The sequence below is a fragment of the Tamandua tetradactyla genome, chromosome 1, assembly GCF_023851605.1.
Source record: "Tamandua tetradactyla isolate mTamTet1 chromosome 1, mTamTet1.pri, whole genome shotgun sequence".
Taxonomy (NCBI): Eukaryota; Metazoa; Chordata; class Mammalia; order Pilosa; family Myrmecophagidae; genus Tamandua; species Tamandua tetradactyla.
Window position 1 is genome coordinate 156,576,040 of NC_135327.1, and position 24,032 is coordinate 156,600,071.

At 38.6% G+C, this 24,032-nt stretch overlaps 1 protein-coding gene and 1 pseudogene across 6 annotated transcripts in view; one reads left to right on the forward strand and one right to left on the reverse strand.

Moving 5' to 3' along the window:
* Nucleotides 1–488: 488 nt before the first annotated feature.
* ST7 (suppression of tumorigenicity 7) overlaps nt 489–24,032 on the forward strand; it is a 377,376-nt gene continuing 353,832 nt past the window's right edge. For 2 of the 6 annotated variants that reach the window (XM_077115865.1, XM_077115945.1), the window contains exon 1: nt 491–703. In XM_077115865.1, coding sequence (XP_076971980.1) covers nt 553–703 — 151 coding nt within the window. In that variant the 5' untranslated portion in view covers nt 491–552. Of the gene's footprint in view, nt 704–24,032 lie in introns of all 6 variants that reach the window. The other 4 variants (XM_077115619.1, XM_077115687.1, XM_077116027.1 and 1 more) reach the window with 4 other exon arrangements.
* On the reverse strand, nt 21,763–23,322 carry LOC143646234 (phosphatidylinositol 4-phosphate 5-kinase type-1 alpha pseudogene; annotated as a pseudogene).

The window sequence follows — 24,032 nt, forward strand, 5'->3', positions numbered from 1 at the left end:
CCTGAATTCTGAGAGCAAGGAGCAGAGTTTAGAATATAAAACCACCGGCCCTGAAATGCACGATTATCTGCTCCAAGGATGTGTGCCTTAGTTTCCCTATATATAAAATGGGTGCAATAATAGCGCCGACCTTCTAGATTGTCGTAGGAATTGAGATTATACACAGGTTGCAGCAGTGCCTGGCATATAGTAAGCGCTCAATTTACGTGCGTTATCATTATCATGCCAAGATTTTCCTTCAGGGCGGGCTTGGCCTGTCTTTCGAATTTTAACAGAATAGATATAAATGGGATATGAAGGTGAGGGGGCAGGGGCCACGTGATCCCCGGAGGAAAGGCATTTGTGGGGACCTTCAGAAAGTTAGCAATAAGGCTAGTAAAGGGAAAGCAGAGCGCGCGGCCCGCACGCGATTTCCCGCCGCGCCCGCGTCCGGGGCAGCGGGCGGGCTTCAGCTGCGCCCGGGCCGCGGCGGCGGCGCAAGCGGCGCCTCCAGGCCGGTGAATCATCCCAGCAGACACCGAGAGCCGCGGCAGCAGAGAGCAGCGCGGAAAAATGGCTGAAGCTGGTACGGGCTTTCTGGAGCAGCTTAAGTCCTGCATAGTTTGGTCTTGGACTTATCTCTGGACCGTGTGGTTCTTCATTGTGCTCTTTCTGGTCTACATTCTGCGGGTGCCCTTGAAAATCAACGACAATTTAAGCACAGGTAAGGCCCGGGCGACCGGGCCCTAGGCGCTCGCCCCTCCCCCGCCTCGGAAAGTTAGTGCAACTCGCGCGGGGCCGCTGCCGGCGGGGGCGGGCGGCAGGGCGCGCGCTCGGGGGCGCGCTGGGGCCCGGGGCCCGCGCACCCGCGACTTCTGCGACCTCGAGGTGAGGACGCGCCTGGTGAGGTGGAGGGGCCGCTAGCGAGGAGTGAGGGGGCGGCGGACGGCCTTCTCCAGCTCCGCGGTTCCGCAATGGAGGAGGCGCGCCGCACACACGCCGCGCGAGGCGGACCGGGCCGGAACACCGCCCACGCTTCCCGAGTGCTCGCGGGCGAGAGAAGGGGGAGGACGGATGTTGGGAGTGAGGGGGCTCTCCGGCTCGCCCCCTCCTCGGGCGTCAGCACTTGATCTCGGAGCATTCGTCAGAGTTAGACGGTGCTCTGCCTTACATCTTTCGGATGCTGAATGTCCGAAGCGAAGTCAGGCGGGGCGTCCCTCCACCCTGGCGGGATCCGGCCCGCCGCGGGCGCCCCCGCGGGGTGCTGCCCAGTAGCGCCCAATGCGGTGCCCCCAAAAGGGTCTGTGCCAGGGGCCGGGAGTGTTCGGATCGTGCCCTCTGCGGGCCTCTATTTGAACCCCGCTGCGTAGGGGGGTGGAGTGTAGGTGGGTGGGTGGGACGCTTCTCTGATTGAGAGGCGGAGAGGGATTCCCGAAGGTCCTGTTACGGGTGCGGATGACGTGTCGGATTACCAGACGGAATGTCGAAGGAACCAAAGGAGAGACAGGAAACCTGGAATTTTATAATAGTCTCATTTGAAGTTTTAAAATGTTCTCTATCCTTCCCGCTCCTCTCTGCCAGACTGCGAGCTCGTACAGGCTCTTTCAGGTAGTACGGTCCAGAAACTTAAGGCTCCACATACCGAAGAAGTGAACCCTGCTTGTCTCAATCCTCCGTGGTAATTGCAGATGGTAATTAGAACAGGATCTTAATAAACATGCAGCCAACCAAATGAATCATTAGAAACAAACACGACCACAAAGAAAATCACAACAGTAACATTGCAGGAGTGCCTCAGAAACACAAGATTATATTTTGAAAGAAGTATACAGTACTACCAAGCGTGGAAATAGTTGTGGGACTCAAATCGGATCCCCCCCCCCACTCCTGCCCCGTGCGCTTTTTTTTTTTTAATTTCACGTTCTAGGAATTTTTACAGTTCTGAGTGTATACATATTCTTCCCACTGTGTGATTTACATATTCTGGGAGTCCAGGTCTGGAAATGAATTTTCCAGTGGGTGTTAACTGCACTAAAACAGTTTTTGGAACACGTAAGAAAATGGACTCATTTTGTTAGGTATTTGTGTTTTTAAGATATTAAACCTTAGACATCTTGATTGCTTTAACTTGGACTAATGTACCCACTTTAGTTCATATCTACGTTTGTTTGATGATATCCCAACAGACAAGATTGTGTATCACAGAATTACCTCACTGTTTTAATAAGTGCTGCTCAGTAAGGAGTCCATAGCTTGGGGCTTTTCATCTTTTAGGGTGGCAGTTGGTTACAATACTGGCTTCGCTGCTTTAGGCAAATATCGCTAAGATATCTTCTAGTTCTCAAAGTCCTGTAATTTTAAGGAATTGTTTGAATGTATGGAAAGGAATCATATTCCATGGAACATATGGAATCATGTGTTTCCTGGTAATTGAGATTATTTCCCCCAAAAAATTCATGTAAGATTTAAAAAAATGTGAATGTTCCTCATTTAATACACATGTAACATTTTTATTTCAGAACACGTTTGTATATCACATTTTCTTAAAGTAAATTAATTGTCAATGTGTGTGTTTGTGCGCGTGTACATACAGGTACTGCATACCAGTGCTTTATACAAAACAGGCAAGAAGTACAATGCTATTGGGAAAGTGTGTGGTTTATAAGGAGAAAATTATTAGGTCTTTCCCCAGCAACTTTAAATCTAGCATTAACCACAGATACCTTTGTCAAGTTGTGTAGGGGCATTTCTCACTTGGACTTACAAGAAGACAGAAAAAATGCAAAGGAAAACACCATTTGGACTGTATCTCACTAGACACATGATACCCTATTTGCTCTGTTTTCATGTGGATTTATGCACCTTTTAGTCTTAAAGGAGAAGCACACAGAGAACACTCATCTCTGCTGTTTCCTTGAGAAGATGATGGGAGCGGACTTTGGCATCAATTATAAGACGTGAAATGATGGCAGCAAACTACCCCAGAACAGTTTAGGTTTTTAGAGAGACAATGGCAGGCATTGGAGGCCTTTTTTCTTCCCTTTAAGTAAAAATGAGAAGTAACAGTAGAAAAACTGGCAAAAGATTGCTCTTGATTTAATAGCTTTCCTTGCCCTCTCCCTTCTTGGGAAAAGGGGTTATTGAGGATGAGGGCTTGGGGTCAAATGGCTGGATGGTGCGCTACCTGTGTGAGGAAGCGACTACGTTCTTATTGCCAAACTGTCCTTGCAGGGAGATCTAAATGACTTGTAGTGGGACTAATTTTACTATCCCTAAGCTCTTGGGTGCTTACTTTTTTCCGGTGACGGTGAAGGCAAGTGTCCCTGGAGAGGCTGCTGAGACCATAGCTGCTTTTAGTGGGGAGGAGGTGGAGGAAGGGGAGGGGAAGTAGGTTGACCTTAAGGAATTATCCATATATGGAGTTTACAGGCCAAGTGCAAGGGCCTGACTGATCCTTTCTGTGCATGCTTCTTGACTTGGCCATGTGCATGTTCATGTGGCCCTGGGAATTCCCGCATTTACATGGTCTGGTCTCTTCCCTAGGAAACAGTGGTGTGGTTTTGATATCTTACCTAGGGAACAGTTTCCTCATAGTTCTGGGCACTGCATTCTATGTCCGATAGCCAGAAATTCCTTGCCCCAGGTAACTCAATTTGTCTATTCTCCTGCAGTATTTTATAGGATAGCCTCATGAGCTGCCTTCTACATGCAGGGCAGCTTCTGGAATGGCAACTCACAGGCTTCTACCAGACAGGTTGGTCCAGACATATATACTCCCAGTATGTATGCAAGAGTTATTCTGCCCCATCCACAGCAGGGACCAGGGATCTGTACTGGGAGCATGGGTGACTCCACACCAAACTAGTGACAGGTGGGGAAGGGGCAAGTCGGGGCATCACAAGATCCTAAGACTTTTACTTTTTTTTATTTATTTTTGCATGGGCAGGCATCAGGAATCGAATCCAGTTCTCTGGCATGGCAGGCGAGAACTCTGCCTGCTGAGCCACCATGGCCCACCCATGAGCCTAATGCTTTTAAGAGCACCAGCTTTTCTGGAGCTTTGAGAAATGTTTTTGCTAGTTCTTGTTGGTTGTTCAAAGCTTCTGTGGGGGAACAGAGCTCTGAAGCGTCTTCTTTACAATTTTTGCATAAGTGATATTCCAATTGCTTTTCTGGTTCCTGAAAAGCAAGGTTTCAGTGATCTTTGGAATGTGATTTAATTCCTTTTGGGAAACAAATATGATCATCCAATCTAGGTTCTTATAAATGTTCAGCTATAGATTGAGGTCAGGAGCTGTCAAGAAATATAAGAAATTCTAGGAAGGGCCATATGCATCAAATCCATGGTCTACTTTATGACCACATAAAAGGGCATTTTTTCTGATTAATGTCAGCTTTGAGTTTAGGATGTGTTCTGGACATGTTAGTTGCCCTTAGTTATTTTGGGGGATGTTTATTTTAGGCATTAATGAAGCAATCTGAACCATGCCTTTTTCTCAGGCCCTCAGTTTCCTTATCTGTAAAATGGTGGCTTTACACTCCGTAATATTCCTTCAAGCTGTAGGATTCTGTGCCAGTGTCTTGGGATGGATTTTATTGAGTGCCAAGTGTAGTACTCAATTTTTTTTTCTCCCAGTTTGGATTCTAATTCTTAGTGAATTTGACTCCAGGTTTTAGATAACTTTCTTCAATAGCTTTCAAAAAAATAAAATCGAAATATATTGTCTTGGCTTTTAAAGTTTGATGATTTGTACCCTTCTTACCTCTCCAATCTGAACTTCTGCCATTCTTTCTTGAAGTTTTTATATTCCGGACATGCTATGCTTCTTTCTTATTTTTCAACATGGCTAGCTTGTTCCTGCCTCGTGACTTTTGCATTGGCTCTTCCCTCCACCTGGAATGCTTCTCAACTTGATGTTTGCATGGTACTCTTTTTGCTCTTCAGATCTCTGCTTAAATTTCATTCTTTGAAAAGGCATTCCCTGGTGACTCAATCTAAAATGTCCATCCAGTCACTGTAATCTCACCAGGTTTGAATTCTCTGTGTAGCGCTTAGCACTGTTTGATATAATCTTATTTGTTTATTTTTTAATTGTATTCTTATATTGATCCCCCATGTGACTGTAAGCTCCATGAGAGTAGGGATCTCGTCTATCTTATTCATTATATCTTACTGTTTTTGTATCCCCAGGATCTAGAATAATGTCTGGGCCTAACACATTCTCAATATGTATTTGCTGAATGAATGGAAAAGTATGTGAGTTCATTGTGATGACCCAGCTGTAGCACTGTTCTTTAGGAAATGATTTGGTAATCTAGCCACATAGTCATTTCTTATGAGGGGAGAATTGTGTTTACTGCATCTGAATAAAATTATGAATATTACTCTAAATTGTTTACTTATGTTCCCAAATAATAAGTTTTGACCTCTTCTTCCTTTATGTAAGGCTATACTTCTGGTCCATATTGTAAAGTGACTTTAATATAAAGAATGCTAAGTGTCAAAAATTAATCATGTTGGGAACCAATTTGCATTATGTAACCTGGAACTTCAAACTTAGAGATTTGCAGAGTTAAGTACATAATATTTTATCTGTAAGAATGGAGTCTGAGGTTCTGCCAACACAGAATACGTTTGTGTCTGTAGGAAAAATTAGTGTAATAGAAGAAAGATTTGACTTGGAACTTTTTCAGAACAGTATTTGCAGGAATAATGAAATGTAACATACAGAAACATAATATGGTGGCTTGGAGCTACGTAACCCTGAAAAAAACGTGTTCTTAAACTTAATCCATTCCTGTGAATGTGAGCTCTTGTAAATAGGACCTTTTGATGAGGTTGCTTCAGTTAAGGTGTAGCCCAAATGAATTGGGATGGGTCTTAATCCTATTACTGAAGACCTTTTAGGGATGGCCGATGAGAGCAGCCAGAACTTGAAAATCATCAGAACCTGAAGGAGAAGGGAGTAGCTAGGAGAGGCCACCGTGTGGCAGAAAAGCCAAGAACCAAGGATTGCCTCAGTCAGCCCCAGAATGTCATAGACTTCTGGGAGAAAACATTGCCTCGATGACATCTTGATTTTGCACTTCCCCAGGTCTCAAAGCTGTGAACTAATAAATTCTTGTTGTATAAGGCAGCCCATCGTAGGGTACTTGTTTTTAACAACCAGGAAATTAAAACACATAGCTTGAAGTGATTAGAAATTTATTTAGGCAAAATTTAAAATTCGTCTGTTTGCTGATTCCTCCTCTAACCATGGAAACCATTTCTAAGTTTAAATGAGAAACCAGTGTGGGAATACCAGTGTGAGAATAGCTCTAGCTTTATAAAAATTTGCTTTTGTAGCCAATTTTACTGGAGTATTTCTGTCTCCATCAAGAGAGTGCTTATCTTTTGAGAGGAATAAATAACCAGCTGTGATGGAATGAAAGGAACATTGAATTTAGAATCTGAAAATTTGAGGTCATATTGTAGTTTGTCATGTATTGGATAACTTTGGACAAAGTAATTTGTAAGATTCTTTTCTCATGTATAAAATGGGGTCAATAATCTCTAATTCAAGGTTTATTTTGAAAACTATATGAGGTAACATGGATTGAGACTTGAGCATAGCACTTAGTATTATCGACCGTATACTGTGTGCCTGATTGTTCTAGTCTGTTTCTCTGACTCTGAACCTTGTTCATTCATTGGTTAACTTATTCATCTACTGTTTTGTTCATTTATTGGTTTGGAGAGGAAGGCGCCTGTAAAACTAAAATTGGATTATTCCCGTCAGTTATTTTGGACATGCAATCTTATGTTAGTTATATTCCACTAAGTTTCTGCACTTTTTTTTTTTGGCACTTGTTTTCTATGTTGGACAATCAGCGTCCCCTATTATATTGCCTTGTTTACTATGCTTCCAACTCTATCTTGCTCCTCATGAATAAGGACCATGCTGGGGTGCAAGGGTAGTTCAGTAGTAGAATTCTTGCCTGCCATGCGGAGACCTGAGTTTGATTCCCAGTTCATGGGACTTCCCAAAAAACAAACATATAAGCAATGCAAACAAACAAATAAAAATTCAACAAATGGTGCTGCCGTAATGGGATACTCACATGGAAAAAATAATGCAAAATGTGATGCCACCATACAGCATATAAAAAGAAAAAGTTTGACTGTAAATCTGTTAATTGAAATGAAGAAGAGACATGGAAATTAATTTTTATTGACTTCTTATATGAGCTTGGCACTGAGCTGTCTGCTTTTTTTTTTTAGGTGTTAGCCTCCTTGGACTTGCCCACAAAAGCCTGTTTATATCCCATGATATACTGATATTCTCTTTGTACGGATGGAATAAAAATTGTTCAAAACAAAATGAGTACTGTTATACTACTAATTGTCCTGTATGAAGAAATATGTGAACACATTAAAAAATATGTTTTGATGGGAAAGCAGTTTAATGAGTGAAACTGAGAACTTGGAGACTTTTGGAGTATTTTTGGAAGGGACTGTTTTCTTAGTATATTTAGAGGGACCTGAGAGCAGGGATTGTTGCTTTTTCATCTTATATTAACAACATATAGTCATTGCTCACTGATGATATAAAAAGGATGAATGCATGAATGACTTTGGATATTTTTAAGACTTTTCAAGTTTTATGGCACTGGTAATCCTTTTCTTATTTCACTTAAGTTTGCCCTTGTTCAGAGGGGGGCTTTTCTAGTATAAGGCACTCTAGCCTGGGGTTATTACTTGATTCACAATGAAACTCAGGAGTCTTCTGAGATAACTGGGGCAAGAGTTAGAAATAAAAGGAGAAAAGAGCATCCCTGTATAGTCCCCTAGGGAGGAAATAAGGAAGGAATTCAGGATTGGACAAGATTGAAGGGAAAAAGGAATAGTGTGGTATGAGCACCAGTGGTCAGATAGGTCAGAACCGCTCAGTTTAATTATCTCGGTGTGTGGCTGGAATGGGAGTGCCTGAAACTGTGCAATTAGACAAATACCACAACCTAAAGAGTTTGTACTTTTAAAATAGCTTATCATAGGCAAATCCCTGGGCAGTCTAAGAGTATTTGTGTGTGGTTGAGATAGTTGCCTTTGATGCCTATATCAGTGGTAGAATTGGTGCCTTGATTGAAATGCAACTTCACATGAAATGGTGAAATGAAGAGAAAGTGCTTTATAGACTGTAAAGTACTATTTAAATGTAAGACATTAATAGTAGGTTGCTTCTCTGGAAACTTTTCTTTTTTCTATAAGCATTGCTCAGTTAAATGACAGGTTAAAATATATAATGAAAAAAATACATATAATAGAATTTCTTTTACCCTGCATATTATTTCTAAAATAGTGCCAATCAGGGTATTGGTCTATTGAATTGTTTGAAACCATACTATTGAATGTCTGTCAGTTGTAACCATAGAATAACGTATCCTAACATCCTTATTGTATTTGAGATGTCATTGTAAAAATATCCACTAAGTGTTTTGAGTTTTTTTGCAAGAGAGAGCATATGTAATGAAACTTGTTTTTTATTTTAAAATGGAGCAGCACATCACTCATATGTTACTATTACCCATCATTCAAATATAGCTGTTATTTTTGCACTACCAACTGTTGCTAAAGTAGGAAACTGGCAGACCCCAGTTAGCTCTAGTGGTATTTTATTTTAGCTGTGGCTGTGGTCAGAGGAATCACTGTTGGATTGCAACGGTTAGATCTTCCAACAAAATAAGGTGACGTCTATCCGAAAGTATTTTTTTTTTCCCCTTTGAATTTTAAGAAACTGAGAGTATTGCTTGTTCTAAGTGTAGTCTGAGGAGAACCTAAACTTTGATTTTTAAATTGATCCCCAAATCTAGTAAAAGTTCTTGGTTAAGAATCAGTCTTTCAGAAATTGTGTGCAAGCCTGCAGAAAGTTAAAGGATCTTAAGAAAATCTCTTAGGTTAGTGAGCAAGGAGTATTTGTTTTACTATTAAAAAAAGCTTAACTGTTTAAAATAGCATAAACAGTAGAAACATTCTAAGACATAAAATAGTCTTAAAAAAAGAAGTAGCCTTTAAAAAAGAAGATGGCTGGCTCTGAATTTATTACATTAGACAGTTTTGTTTTTGTTTTTAAAGTGAGATGAAATACTATTTTCAAGTATTATTTTAGTAGGTAATAGTAAAGTGTGTATAGTTTGTCCTGTTAAGCTTTTCCAATTTTCAATCTCATTCTCTTGGAAATGAAAAAATTGAATTTCCTTCCCTACCAAATTGGTCTTTTCTATTTAATTTATAGGTGATATTTTTGAACATTCTTAATAGAACTAATACGATAATGATCAGGGGTATTTTGCAATCTGTTATACCCATTTAATTCAATAATATTAATTTTGTGACATGTCTTTAGAGTTGTACAGTGCCACCTAACAAGAACTGTATCCTCTGATTTGTAGTTCCATGTTGTTGAGGGTGGTGGGAAGGGATAAGTAGGGAAATTCCTATCTTCTATCATTGACTCCTTTTTTTTTTACATGGGTAGGTACCAGGAATCAAACCCCGGGTCTCTGGCATGATAGGCGAGAATTCTGCTGCTGAGCCACCATCACACCGCTCTATTATTGAGATTTTTAATAAAAAAACACAAACCAAACTGAAACAAACCAAATAGTAATTTTCTTAGTTCAGGTTTTGGCTTAGAAAGAAAATTTTCCCTAGGTTATTTTTGTTGCAGAAATTAAATATTTTGCTATTTTTATATTGGCTCTTTAGGAAAGAAAGTGTTTTTAATTGCCCCTTTGCATTTGAGACAAGAAACATGAGAGACTAAATTACAATTCTTAAGTATAGGAAATTTGCTTCTCGGTTGTTTTTTTCTCTCCACTGAAAGTTGTATAAATATATATATAATCATTCATCAAAAATCTGAATGTGTAATTTAATTTAAAAATCTTATAGCAAACATAATCAGTTTCTTTCTTTTACATTATTTAACCAATCAAATTCTGGTTTATGAGGGAAAACACAGAAGCAATGACAGCAAAGATGCAAACATTAGTTTGTTTGAGCTATAGAAGTATTTAAAAAATGTTTTTTTTTTTTTTTTTTTTTTTACCCAAAAAGTTATTTAAATTGTTAAAATAATTAACAACTTCTGGAAGCTTTTAAAGGATAGTTAAAGGAACTATGATTTTTTAAAATTAGCATTTTTAATTTTTCCATGAGAATAAATGTGATGGAGAAGAGTAATAAGATACTTATAGAAGATGACAAATAACATGGTACTGTTCAGGCTGGAGAGGATCTAAATTTAAAGTCTGCATAGAAATTGGCCAGCTGCTAACAGAACATGAAAATTTATTATTATTTATTATTGCTCAGTCCAAAGGGAAGATTTATCAGTATGGCAGATAAGTGCCTTAAATGATACTGGGAATAGCGTGGGAAAGCAGTTGTTTACAATGGTCAAGGCAAGGCTTTATTTCTACCATGTCTGGAACATTACTGCCATCCATTGTTTCATATCACAGTTCACTTTCTAGGAATAAGCATGGCTTATCAGTAAAATGTAATGTCTTTTTGAATATGTTTCTTCTGAGTGCAACAGAAGGGACAAAGAGAAGATATAAGTTGTTTGGACTTAAAAAAATTAAGAGTACATTTTTAGTGACTTATGTTCCATTGTTGTCATCATGTGTTATATCAAATAGACTATATTTTATTTAAAATATGTAAGTACTGTTACTGCTTAGCTTTATGGAAATCTCTTCTTTATCAGTGACTGGTGATGCGATTCTCTTTGAGTTTAAACTATATTATACTAGCCAACCAGAAGATTAAAATGCAGCAGCCAAACAGTGTAAATCCTTTCAAAGTGGTATATTTCCTGGAGATTTTAAATAATTTAAGCAAAGTTCATATACCCTTCTGGGCAGCAAGCCCAACTGTGTTTGTTAAATGCGTCATTTTCACCTTGCATTTAAATGAAAACAGTTCTTGCCCAGTTTTGGCACTTTGCTTTTTTTCTTCTTTTCTTAGAGGCACTGGAGAACAAGTCACTATTGCTTCTCACAACACAATGTGGCATGCCCATGATTCTGTGTGCTAGTTTTCTTCTTCCAGATGTAGCAGATTATCCAAAATGATATGATAAAATTTGCAAATCAATAAAAAATTAATGTATATGCTACTTTTAGAAATAAGGTGTTGGGAAATCAAACCGCCTGTGATGTCTTAAAGTGTAGCAAAATATGAAACGATTAACTTTGCTATTTGTGGGTTTCTGTTATTTCTACTTCCATTTTTTGCCACTGATCACAAAATAACTCAGATACATCAGACTATACCTGCCCAAGTTGTAGGACGAAGATATACTGGTATTAATAAGTAATAACAATACTGAGCAGCTGCTCTGGAGGACCTCAGCCTCTGACAGAGTCCAACAGGGCTACATTGCTGCTGGGGATGGCCATTAATGCCCATTAATGTCCCAGAGCAACTGTGTTACTCTACCTTCTGTTTTTTAGTGCCCAGGACCAGTGTCCCATCTTTCCACCAGATCGTTTTGTTTGAGATATTAAAGGGTGGCTTTGGTCAGGGAGCTGGGGCAGGCCTTCAGGCCAGCTGGTCCAGTCAGGGTTGTAGATAGAGCCCATTGGGTCTTTCTGTTAATTGTATGTGGCCTTGCAATTAATCCTCAATTACTGACCTGCAATAAAAGGTAATACTGCCATTTTAGTACAAGGTCAATGTGTGTTCAAGTCATTTGCTAGTTCTGATTCTTAACACTAGTTACCTTATCTGTAACTGAGCATAATAATAGTAAGTGCCTCCTGAGATTGTTATGAGGATTAAGTAAGACAATATGTGTCAGCACAGTGCCTGACATATCTAAGTGGGCGATACATTTTAGCTATTTAGTTGTAGTTGTTGTTGCTGCTATTACCATAATACTGAACTTGTTTCTAATTTTTAATGCCTCAGAGCTGATATAATCAACTTTTTCTCTTGAGGCAGTTTCTGGGCTGGTAGTTTGTTTTTATTTGTGTTTGTTCTCCTTCTTTATAGCTACTTATATGTTTTTCTTCTATATGTTTTTTAATTTCCCTTTGATTTTGATAGAAATGTAGGACAGCAGCAAATAGAAGTTTCACCCCTGGTAAAATAATAAGATTTTTTTTTTTTTAACTTTTTATCTTGAAATAATTTCAGACATGCAGGAAAGTTGCAAAAATACAAAATTATGTGGGACACTGTATAATGCAAAATAAGCCAGAAACAAAAAAGCAAATATTGTATGGTCTCATTTAGAAAATACTCATAGGAAAATTGGGGCCTAGATTGTAAGCTTTTATAGCAGTCACCTTTAGTCTGGAGCTGTAAGTGTTATTTCTAGAATTTGAAAGGCTGTGCTGTGTTTGTATAACCTGATATTTCCCTGAAACTTTGGGTACCTGTTTGTGATACCTAAGACTCACAATAGGAGTTCTACAGATCTGAAAGTCAGCATTGCCACATGCAGCAACTGTTAAAGAAATTGAAAAAGAGATTAAACTTTAATTAGAGATAAGAAAGAAGCTGTTTGGGTCGGCACTAAAGTAAATCAGAATACAGGGGTAAGGAGGACATTGTCTGTATTTTAGAACTTCACTTACTCTGTGAGACTAAAGGAGGAGAAGTTTATTTTGTCCAAAACCTAATTTTTTTTTATCATTCTTTTATGCCTTTTTATTTTTGAAAATGTACAGATTAAAAGTGGAGTTGCATATCAAAAAGTACAATACAATGGTACTAGTATTTATAATTACCCATATGATTACTTTAATCAGAGGCCTTTATTTCCTAATGCTACTTCAAACCACTGTCTAGTGTATTTTTTGTTCAGTCTAAATAATGACCTTTAGCACTGCTTGTAGTGCAGGTCTAATAGTAAGAAATGCCCCCTGCTTTTGCTTAACTGGGAATGTCTCCCTCATTTCCTTTATTTATTTATTTTTTGCATGGACAGGCACTGGGAAATGAACCCAGGTCTCTGGCATGGCAGGCAAGAACTCTGCCTGCTTAGCCACTGTGACCCTGTCTCCCTCATTTTTTTTTTTAACTTTTTTTTTTATTAATTAAAAAAATTAACAAACAAAACATTAAGATATCATTCCATTCTACATATACAATCAGTAATTCTTAATATCATCACATAGTTGCATATTCATCATTTCTTAGAACATTTGCATCGATTTAGAAAAAAATAAAAAGACAACAGAAAAAGAAATAAAACGATAATAGAGAAAAAAAAGATTATACATACCATACCCCTTACCCCTCGCTTTCATTTACCACTAGCATTTCAAACTAAATTTATTTTAACATTTGTTCCCCCTATTATTTATTTTTATTCCATACGTTCTACTCTTCTGTTGATATAGTAGCTAAAAGGAGCATCAGACACAAGGTTTTCACATTCACAGAGTCTCATTGTGAAAGCTATATCATTGTTCAATCATCATCAAGAAACATGGCTACTGGAACACAGCTCTACATTTTCAGGCTGTTCCCTCCAGTCTCTCCGCTACATCTTGAACAACAAGGTGATATCCACTTGATGCGTAAGAATAACCTCCAGGATAACCTCTCGACTCTGTTTGGAATCTCTCAGCCATTGACACTTAGTCTCATTTCGCTCTTACCCCTTTGGTTGAGAAGGTTCTCTCAATCCCTTGATACAAAACCTAATTTTTTTTTGTAGCACACAATCTAACTCAGCCTGTCTGGATAGATAATTTAAATAACTCAAACACAGGGAGCCCAAAATGGAAATGAGGGCTTGTAAGTCTGTATAGCCTAATGTAAGGCCCGGATACATCCCAGAGAGTATGTTGAGCAGATAATTAAAAAGTATTGACAAAGTCTTTTGAGGGATGGGAGTAAAACTATGAAACTATTAAACCTTATCACCAGGGCAACCCCTGATACTACTTTAAACATTAGGGGCTCCCAAGTCAAAAGGCCAAGCCCTTGATCTTGAGGCTTGCTCTTGTGAAGCTTATTTATGTAGTGCAGAAGCTTAGCCTACCTATAGTTATGCCTAAGAGTTACTTCTAGAGGACCTCTTTTTTTGCTCAAATGTGGCCTCTGCCTAAGCGCAACTCTGCAAGTAAAACCATTACCCTCCCCCCTATATGGGACATGACATCCAGGGGTGAAAGTCTTCCTGGTGGCCTGGGAAATGACTCCCAGGGATCAGCCTAGCCTTGGCACCATGGGATCAGCAATGCCTTCCTGACCAAAAGAAGGGAAAGAATTGTAGCGAATAAGGTATAATAGCTGAGAGAGCTCAAATAGAGTCAAGAGGGTATTCTGGAGGCTACTGTTATGCAAGCTTCAACTAGATATTGCTATTTATCATGGTTTTCCAAACCCCAAACAAAACCATACCTGGCAACCCTAAAGAACACCTAGGACTTTATCTGAGATCCTACAAAGAGTCTATGCAGTATGATTACTTTCCAGAAGCCTACATTTTATTTATCCATCCATCTGTTGAACACTTAGGTTGCTTCCATCATTTGGTAGTTGTGAATAGCAGATGCAGATATCTGAGTCTGTGCTTTCAATTCGTTTGGGTATATAACTAGGAGTGGGGTTGCTGAGTCATATGGTAACTTCTGAGAAACTGCCAAAATTATAGTGGGGCATCATTATATATTCCCATCAACAATCTCCTCATCCTCTCCAACACTTGTCATTCTCCATTTTTGTAATAAAAGCCATTCTTGTGGGTGTGAAATGGTATCTCATTGTAATTTTGATTTGCCTTTTCCTGATGGTTAATGACATTGAATTATCTTTTCATGTTCTTATTGACCATTTTAATATTTTCTTAGAAGAAATGTCTATTCAAGTCCTTGGCCTATTTTTTAATTGGGCTGTTTGTCTTTTTGTTGTGGAGTTGTAGGATTTCTTCTTATTTTCTGGATAGTAGACCCTTATTGGATATGTGGTTTCCAAATTTTTTCTCCCATTTTCTCGGTTGTCATTTTACTTTCATTATGAAGTCCTTTGATGCACAAAAGTTTTAAATTTGATGAAGTTTCATTTATCTATTTTTTCACTTATTGCTCATGCTTTGGGTGTAAATCTAAGAAACCATTGCCTAATATAAGGTCCTAAAGATGCCTCCCTGGGTTTTCTTTTAGGAGTTTTATAGCTTTGGTTCTTATATTTAGGTTTTGATCCATTTTGAATTAAATTTTGTATATGGTGTGAAGTAGAGATCCACCTACATTCTTTGGCGTATGAATATCCAGTTTTCCCAGAACCATTTGTTGAGAATTTATTCTTTCCCTATTGAGTGGACTTGGCACCCTTGTTTAAAAACAATTGACCATAGATGTAAGGGTTTATTTCTGAACTCTCCATTTGATTCCATTGGTTTATATGTCTGTCCTTGTGACAGTACCATGCTGTTTGATTACTGTAGCTTTTCAGTAAGTTTTAAAACTGGGAAGTATGAGACCTCCAACTTCGTTTTTTTTTCCAAGATAGTTTTGGCTGTTTATGGCCCCTTACACTTCCCATAAATTTGATGATTGACTTTCCTATTTCTGCAAAGAAAGCTATTGAAATTTTCATTTGGATTGCACTGACTCAGTAAATCACTTTGAATGTTATTGACATCTTGACAATGTTTAGTCTACCAGTTCATGAACACAGAATGCCCTTTCATTTATCTCGGTCTTTTTACATTTCTTTCAGTAATGTTTTGTAGTTTTCTGTGTATAAGTCCTTTACATGTTGGTTAAATTTATTCCTAATTATATGGTTCTTTTTTTATAAGTACTATGTGATCGGAGGTTTGATACATGATTCTTTTAATTTCTATAGTAAACTGAAAAATTTTTTGATGTCCTCTTCAGTTGTTCATTACTAGTGTATAGTAATACTACTGATTTTTGTGATTTGATTATGTATCCTGCTACTTCATGGAATTTGTTTATTAGCTCTAATGACTTTATTGTGAATTTTTCAGGATTCTCTGTGTATAGGATCATGTCATCTGCAAATAGGGAAAATTGCCTCTTCTTTTCAATGTGGATACATTTTATTTCTTTTTCTTGCATAATTGCTCTGGCCAAAAATTTCCAGTGCAGTATTGATTAATAATGGTGCCAGTAAGCATCCTTTTCTTATTCCTTGTTTTAAGGAGAAAGCTTTCAATCTTTCACCATTGAGTATGATGTTAGCTGTAGTTTTTTCATATGTGTCCTGTTTTAGTTTACTAAAGCTGCCAGAATGCAATATACCAGAAATGGAATGGTTTTTATAAAGGGAATGTATTAAGTTACAAGTTTACAGTTCTAAGGCCATAAAAATGTCCAAACTAAGGCATCCAGGTAAAGATACCTTGATTCAAGAAAGGCTGACAGGTCTGGAACACCTCTGTCAACCTGGAAGGCACATGGCTGGTATCTGCTCATCTTTTTTTTATTTTTTATTAATTAAAAAAAGAATTTAACAAAACAATTAGAAATCATTCCATTCTACATGTACAATCAGTAATTCTTAATAACATCACATAGTTGCATATTCATCATTTCTTAGTACATTTGCATCGATTTAGAAAAAGAAATAAAAAGACAACAGAATAAGAATTAAAACATTAATAGAAAGAAAAAAAAAACAAAAAACCTATACCTCACATGCAGCTTCATTCAGTGTTTTAACATAATTGCATTACAATTGGGTAGTATTGTGCTGTCCATTTCTGAGTTTTTATATCCAGTCCTGTTGTACAGTCTGTATCCCTTCAGCTCCAATTACCCCTTCTCTTTTTTTTTTTTAATTAATGGAAAAAAAGAAATTAACCCAACATTTAGAAATCATACCATTCTACATATGCAATCAGTAATTCTTAACATCATCACATAGATGCATGATCATCATTTCTTAGTACATTTGCATCTGTTTAGAAAAACTAGCAACATAACCAAAAAAGATATAGAATGTTAATATAGAGACAAAAATAAAAGTAATAATAGTAAAGTCAAAACAAAACAAAACAAAAACCTGTAGCTCAGATGCAACTTCATTCAGTGTTTTAACAAGATTACTTTACAATTAGGTATTATTGTGTTGTCCATTTCTGAGTTTTTGTATCTAGTCCTGTTGCACAGTCTGTATCCCTTCAACTCCAATTGCCCATTATCTTACCCTGTTTCTACCCCCTGCTGGACTCTGTTACCAGTGACATATTCCAAATTTATTCTCGAATGTCTGTTCACATCAGTGGGACCATACAGTATTTGTCCTTTAGTTTTTGGCTAGACTCACTCAGCATAATGTTCTCTAGGTCCATCCATGTTATTACATGCTTCATAAGTTTATCCTGTCTTAAAGCTGCATAGTATTCCATCGTATGTATATACCACAGTTTGTTTAGCCACTCTTCTGTTGATGGAGATTTCGGCTGTTTCCATCTCTTTGCAATTGTAAATAACGCTGCTATAAACATTGGTGTGCAAATGTCCGTTTGTGTCTTTGCCCTTAAGTCCTTTGAGTAGATACCTAGCAATGGTATTGCTGGGTCGTATGGCAATTCTATATTCAGCTTTTTGAGGAACCGCCAAACTGCCTTCCACAGTGGTTGTACCATTTGACATTCCCACCAACAGTGGATAAGTGTGCCTCTTTCTCCGCATCCTCTCCAGCACTTGTCATTTTCTGTTTTGTTGATAATGGCCATTCTGGTGGGTGTGAGATGATATCTCATTGTGGTTTTGATTTGCATTTCTCTAATGGCCAGGGACATTGAGCATCTCTTCATGTGCCTTTTGGCCATTTGTATTTCCTCTTCTGATAGGTGTCTGTTCAAGTCTTTTTCCCATTTTGTAATTGGGTTGGCTGTCTTTTTGTTGTTGAGATGAACAATCTCTTTATAAATTCTGGATACTAGACCTTTATCTGATATATCATTTCCAAATATTGTCTCCCATTGTGTAGGCTGTCTTTCTACTTTCTTGATGAAGTTCTTTGATGCACAAAAGTGTTTAATTTTGAGGAGCTCCCATTTATTTATTTCCTTCTTCAGTGCTCTTGCTTTAGGTTTAAGGTCCATAAAACCGCCTCCAGTTGTAAGATCCATAAGATATCTCCCAAAATTTTCCTCTAACTGTTTTATGGTCTTAGACCTAATGTTTAGATCTTTGATCCATTTTGAGTAAACTTTTGTATAGGGTGTGAGAGATGGGTCTTCTTTCATTCTTTTGCATATGGATATCCAGTTCTCTAGGCACCATTTATTGAAGAGACTGTTCTGTCCCAGGTGAGTTGGCTTGACTGCCTTATCAAAGATCAAATGTCCATAGATGAGAGGGTCTATATCTGAGCACTCTATTCGATTCCATTGGTCGATATATCTATCTTTATGCCAATACCATGCTGTTTTGACCACTGTGGCTTCATAATATGCCTTAAAGTCCGGCATCGCTAGACCTCCAGCTTCGTTTTTTTTCCTCAAGATGTTTTTAGCAATTCGGGGCACCCTGCCCTTCGAGATAAATTTGCTTATTGGTTTTTCTATTTCTGAAAAATAAGTTGTAGGGATTTTGATTGGTATTGCATTGAATCTGTAAATCAATTTAGGTAGGATTGACATCTTAACTATATTTAGTCTTCCAATCCATGAACACGGTATGCCCTTCCATCTATTTTGGTCTTCTGTGATTTCTTTTAACAGTTTTTTGTAGTTATCTTTATATAGGTTTTTTGTCTCTTTAGTTAAATTTATTCCTAGGTATTTTATTCTTTTAGTTGCAATTGTAAATGGGATTCGTTTCTTGATTTCCCCCTCAGCTTGTTCATCTGCTCATCTTTTGACTACTGGTTTCACATAGCTTCCCTAGGGACATTTTCTTTCTGCATCTCCAAACATCTCTGTGTCAGCTCTCAAGCAACTGTTCTCCAAGCCTGTGCGCTTCCTCCAAATGTTTCCCCTTTTAAAGGAATCCAGTAAACTAATCAAGACCCACCCTGAATGGGCAGAGTTACATCTCCATCTGGTCAAAAGGTCACACCCACACCTGGTGTGTCACATCTCCATGGAAACAGTCCAGTCAAAGTTTCCACCCTGAACAATAGATCTGCCCCCACATAGTTTGATTAGGAAAGAAAACATGGCTTTTCTCGGGTCCATAACAATTTCAAACCAGTACATGTCTTTTATCATGTTGTGGAAGTTTCTTTCTATTTCTAGGTTTCAAAGTGTTCTCAAGAAGGGGTTGCTGAATTTTGTTAAAATGCCTTTTCTACATCCACTGAGATGATCATGTGCTCTCCCTCCTTTATTTGCTTGATGTGGTGTATTGTTTTAATTTATTTTCCTATATTGAATCACCCTCATATACCTGGAGTAAAACCCACTTGATCATGATGTATAATTCTCTTAATGTGCTGTTAGTTTCAGTTCACTAGTATTTTGTTGAGGATTTTTTTTCCTAAATAATAGATGAAAGTTTAATGCATTAAATGCAGATATTTATCACCTTTATACTGCATTTGCCATTTCTGAACAATACAAAGTAGAGGGAAATATTGATACTTCATAAAAATGCTGATTCCCCTCTCCCTTTCCTAAGACCCAACCCTCCCTCAAATATCTCCCCATCAAGAACTCTATCCTGAGAAAAACACTTAAATACATCATAAATACTAAGTTATGAAGAAAAAAGGAGACTTGTTTCTTTATCATTCTTGTAAAAAAAGAACATGGCAGTAAAGACAGACAGCCAGACTTGGCTTGCGGTGTTTAATATAGACAGTTACTTAGGGTATGCACTAACCTACTATCATAGTATGGTGGGATGGACAGGGCAGAAAATGGGAGTTCAAGAATATGCCTGAGACATTGGACCTCCTTCTCTGCTTGGCAAGAGTGGAAGAGTGAGATTGAGAACCACAACTCTTAGAGAAGAGGGCTTATGCTGTCCCTATTTCCAACTTCTCTGCATATGGTATGCAGGACATGTGGTATAGCAGTGACCTCACCAAGGCAAATATCTCCTTGTGCTGGTTTGAAAGTATTATGTACCTCAGAAAAGCCATGTTTTAATCCTAATCCAATTTTGTGGAAGCAACTATTTCTTTTAATCCTGATTCAATACTGTAAATTGGAAACTTTTGATTAGATTATCTCTATGGAGATATCACATGCCCAATTGTGGGTGTGAACTTTTGCTTAGGTGGAGTTCTGACTCCACCCCGAATGGGTGGGTCTTGATTAGTTTATTGGAATCCTTTAAAAGAGGAAACAATTTGGAGAAATGACAGAAGCCTCAGAGCCACAGAAACTTCACAGCAGAGCTGACACAGTTGCGGACACATGGAGAACAGTGACATGGATGTGCGGAGATTCTTAGAGCCCAGCAGACATTGCCATGAGAAGTTAAGCAAGCCAGAACCTTGAGAGAGCCAAGGGAAGCCAAGAAATGAAAGCCAGTCCCAGAGAAGTAAAGTGAAGAACCCACAAAGGAACAGAGACTGAAAGCAACGGAGTCCAGGAGCAAGGGACCAGCAGATGCCAGCCACGTGACTTCATAGTTGACAAAGGTGTTCTTGACCCATTGGCCTTTCTTGAATGTGGGTAATTTTTTGTTTTTTTGAACACTTTCACTTCCCTAGAACTATAAACTTGTAACTTATTAAATTCTCCTTTGTAAAAGCTGTTCCAGTTCTGGTATTTTGCATTCCGGCAGCTTGCAAACTAATGCACTCCTCGTGTGTTTAAGAGAATATTCTTTAGCCTCACAGAAATGGGCTGCCTGTTAAATAGACATTTCATTTCTACAAACTTTACTGTTTTACTACTCTATTGGAAAAGGTGAGAAGAGGAAAGAGGAAATCCTTCTGTGGAGAAGGTTCTGAAATTCATTTGATAAGCCTTCATATTTAGAAAAGCAACCAGAAAACATATCAAATTACAAAATAGTAATAATCATTATGGCCTGGCAGTATGTAGGGTCCTGTCTATGAGGCTGTCTGTTCTCCTAGACTCATGACTGCCAGTTTTTTTGTTTGTTTGTTTACGAAAGGGCTAAGGAGTACCCACCTTGTATTCTTTTCGTTCCTTTAGCCTTAAGAAATTGATGAAGTGTGGAGGAATTAAAGAGGAGCTGCTCCTGGCAGAGCAATCATCACACTTCTCCTACATGAGTATCAGGGCTTATTCAGAGAGAACCTGTAAATAGACATCTCTCCATCACTTCTGAAAGTTTGATCTGAAACTGTCTGTCTTGAAATTGTACGCTGTGCACTGTTTCTTCTTTTCCTTCTTTTAAAGGAAAAAAAAGAAGGTTGGCAAGTGGTTAAATACCCTAATGTCCCCAAATCCTTTACAGAAGTTACAGGAGTCTTTTTCCAGGGACCGTAGGGAAAGAGCTAAGGTAGGGTTAATGTGCCAGCAAGGAAGTGAGTTTAACTCCCAGTGAAGGTAGATGAAGGGGGAAGAAAACCACTAAGTCCAGCAACCCCCACTTCCAGCATGGTGAATGGGAATTCAGTTGTGGAAGCCAAGTCTCACCAGTTGAAATGTCATGCCACCCAACTTTGATGTGGAGGGGATACTGCTGTCTTCAGTGGTTGGAGGCACAAATGCCCATGCATGAGGAAGGCAAACAAGAGGATCTTCTTCAGGAAGGAAAGAGAGAGCTCCTCTAGCCTCTGGTGAATAAGAAGGAAACTTCTCATTGCTAGTTCAAGTGCTGATATCTTGAGATCGTATAGATGGTAGAGTCTTGTTCTAGGTCTTCTGAGGTGTTTTGCTAACTTGTGCTTGGTATTTGCAAAGACTCTCCAACAACAGGTATGAAGATGGCATCAGAAGTAAGTGAGTCCTTACTAATTTCCTCAGTAGGTGGAGTCTGAGGTAAAACATCAGGGTGACTAAAATAGACACCTGGCTCCACTTCTACCTTTGTTGTCATTTGTATCTTGTGTTGCTCAGGGACTGATGGCTGACAAATGTAGGTGTTACTAACATAGTCTGTGCACTGAGAGAAAGATGAGCCAGACCAAAACTTTTAGAAAGAGAGAGCTTCAATGGGATCTTCTTGAACAGTGTGTTGGACACGAACCAATGGAACCATTCAGTGTAGAGGTCTGGGTGATATACCAATACAGTGTCTAGAGCTTTCCAAGAGTATTCCAACTTCTTAATAACCTGTAAAACTGAAGAATTCCAGTGATGCCAATATAAAGCAGCATCCTTTCCCCTTTATCATTTTGGGCAGGGATGCCACCATATGGTCATTGATCACTATAGTGTCACCTTGTTGAGCCTTTTGGATTGATTCCATGGCTGTGGAATAGAAAGCCTTTTTGGTGGTGCAGTCTCTGAGTGTCAAATAAGTATTATGCTTCATTGCCTAAGAACTCTCATTGTACATGATCTGTGTTGTGGATTGACATCAAGAAACTATAGTCTACAAACTTGAGGCTTTGCAGCACCAAACGGTCATGCTGTAGGGTCTTACATAGAGCATTGTACATGTCGGCATCCAAAAAGAGAACATCATGGATCGTCTTCTTGTAAGAAGTCCAAGTCTTTAAAGATGGGGAGATGTGTCTCTTGCTCTTTTGGGGAAGCCCGTTGTTTGTAGGCTGAGCTATTAAGGTCATGTTTGACATACATCTTGACTGATCATGGTAAGAGATTATTTGCCACAACAGTTCAAAAGTTCTTACCACCTACCTGTACATAGTACAGTCCGTAGAATTTAGGCAGCAAAATCCGAGGATTCTGGTTGAGGTTGGTTTGGTATTCTGGAAGCAGCTTCTGCAGAAACTCGGTCTTTTTATGCTGGACTGTCTTAATGATGAATTGGTCATCACTGGACACAGAAGAAGGAGCCACTGTCCCCAGAGCTGCAGAGTTCAGTCAGTGGCAGAGAAAGTAGAAGTAATCATTAGGTAGATCCCAAATAACTCACAAAAATAGCAGAAGGCAACAGGTGAATAGGTCTTGAAATCAAAGTAATTATAGTGATAAACAGGGTTTCAGGTTGCTCCCTTTGCTGGAGAAAAAGATATTCTATATCTTTTCTATATCTATATATATAGAATATATAGATATTCTATATCTATATCATGTAAGAAGTCTTACATGAGGACATCCTGTTCTGGTTTGGTACTCAGTACTGCCTAACTGGATGGCACCTTTCAAGGCTGATGAGGTTGTCTTTTTATATATTATCTGAAGAATCAACATCTTAGTGACTTATTTTCTTGATGGGCATGCCTGAAGCAAAAGACACCTGAGATGCCATGGGTCTCTTGATTCCAGGTGTTGAGAACTAGTTGCAGGGAGGCACCCTGGAATCCATGGATGGAAACCCAACCATTGATGTAGGAGGCTGTTGCCATCTTGGTAGCCCTCTCCCCCTCCAGGGCCCTCCTTTCACTTTTTTTTTTTTTTTTGGTATACTACATGGCCTGGCCACATTTCATTCTTTTTCCATGTAACTATCCCCTTATTGCAGCAACATTTGCTGAATTTTTGTTTGTTTTTTTCATTTGCTTGCTTGTTTGTTTGTTTGGGAAGTACATGGGCCAGAAATCGAACCCAGGTCTCCTGCATGGCAAGCGAGAATTCTACCACTAAACTACCCTTGCACCTTCCCCTCCCTTCCCTTTTAATTGCACTCTTTCTCTTCTTAAAGTCAAGTCATCCTCATATCTCTTCACAGAACACTCATTTTGCAGGTTTCCCTGCACCCTCCAGTACCTTCTCTATTGAGTACTTTTGCATGTATATTCAAAAGGGATATTGGTCTGTAATTTTCTTTTCTCATGGTATCTTTATCTGGCTTTAATATTAGGGTGATGTTGGCCTCAACATGATATTTTATTCTATGACCCTGATGTTTTACCTTTCTTTGCTTAAAGTTTTTAGAAGAATGAGCAGAATTGGTGTTCATTTTTCTTGGAATGTTTAGCAGGGTTCACCAATGAAACTATCTGGCCCTGGTCTTTTATTTGTTGGGAGATTTTTGGGGACTGATTCACTCTCTTTACTTGTTACTGGTCTGTTGAG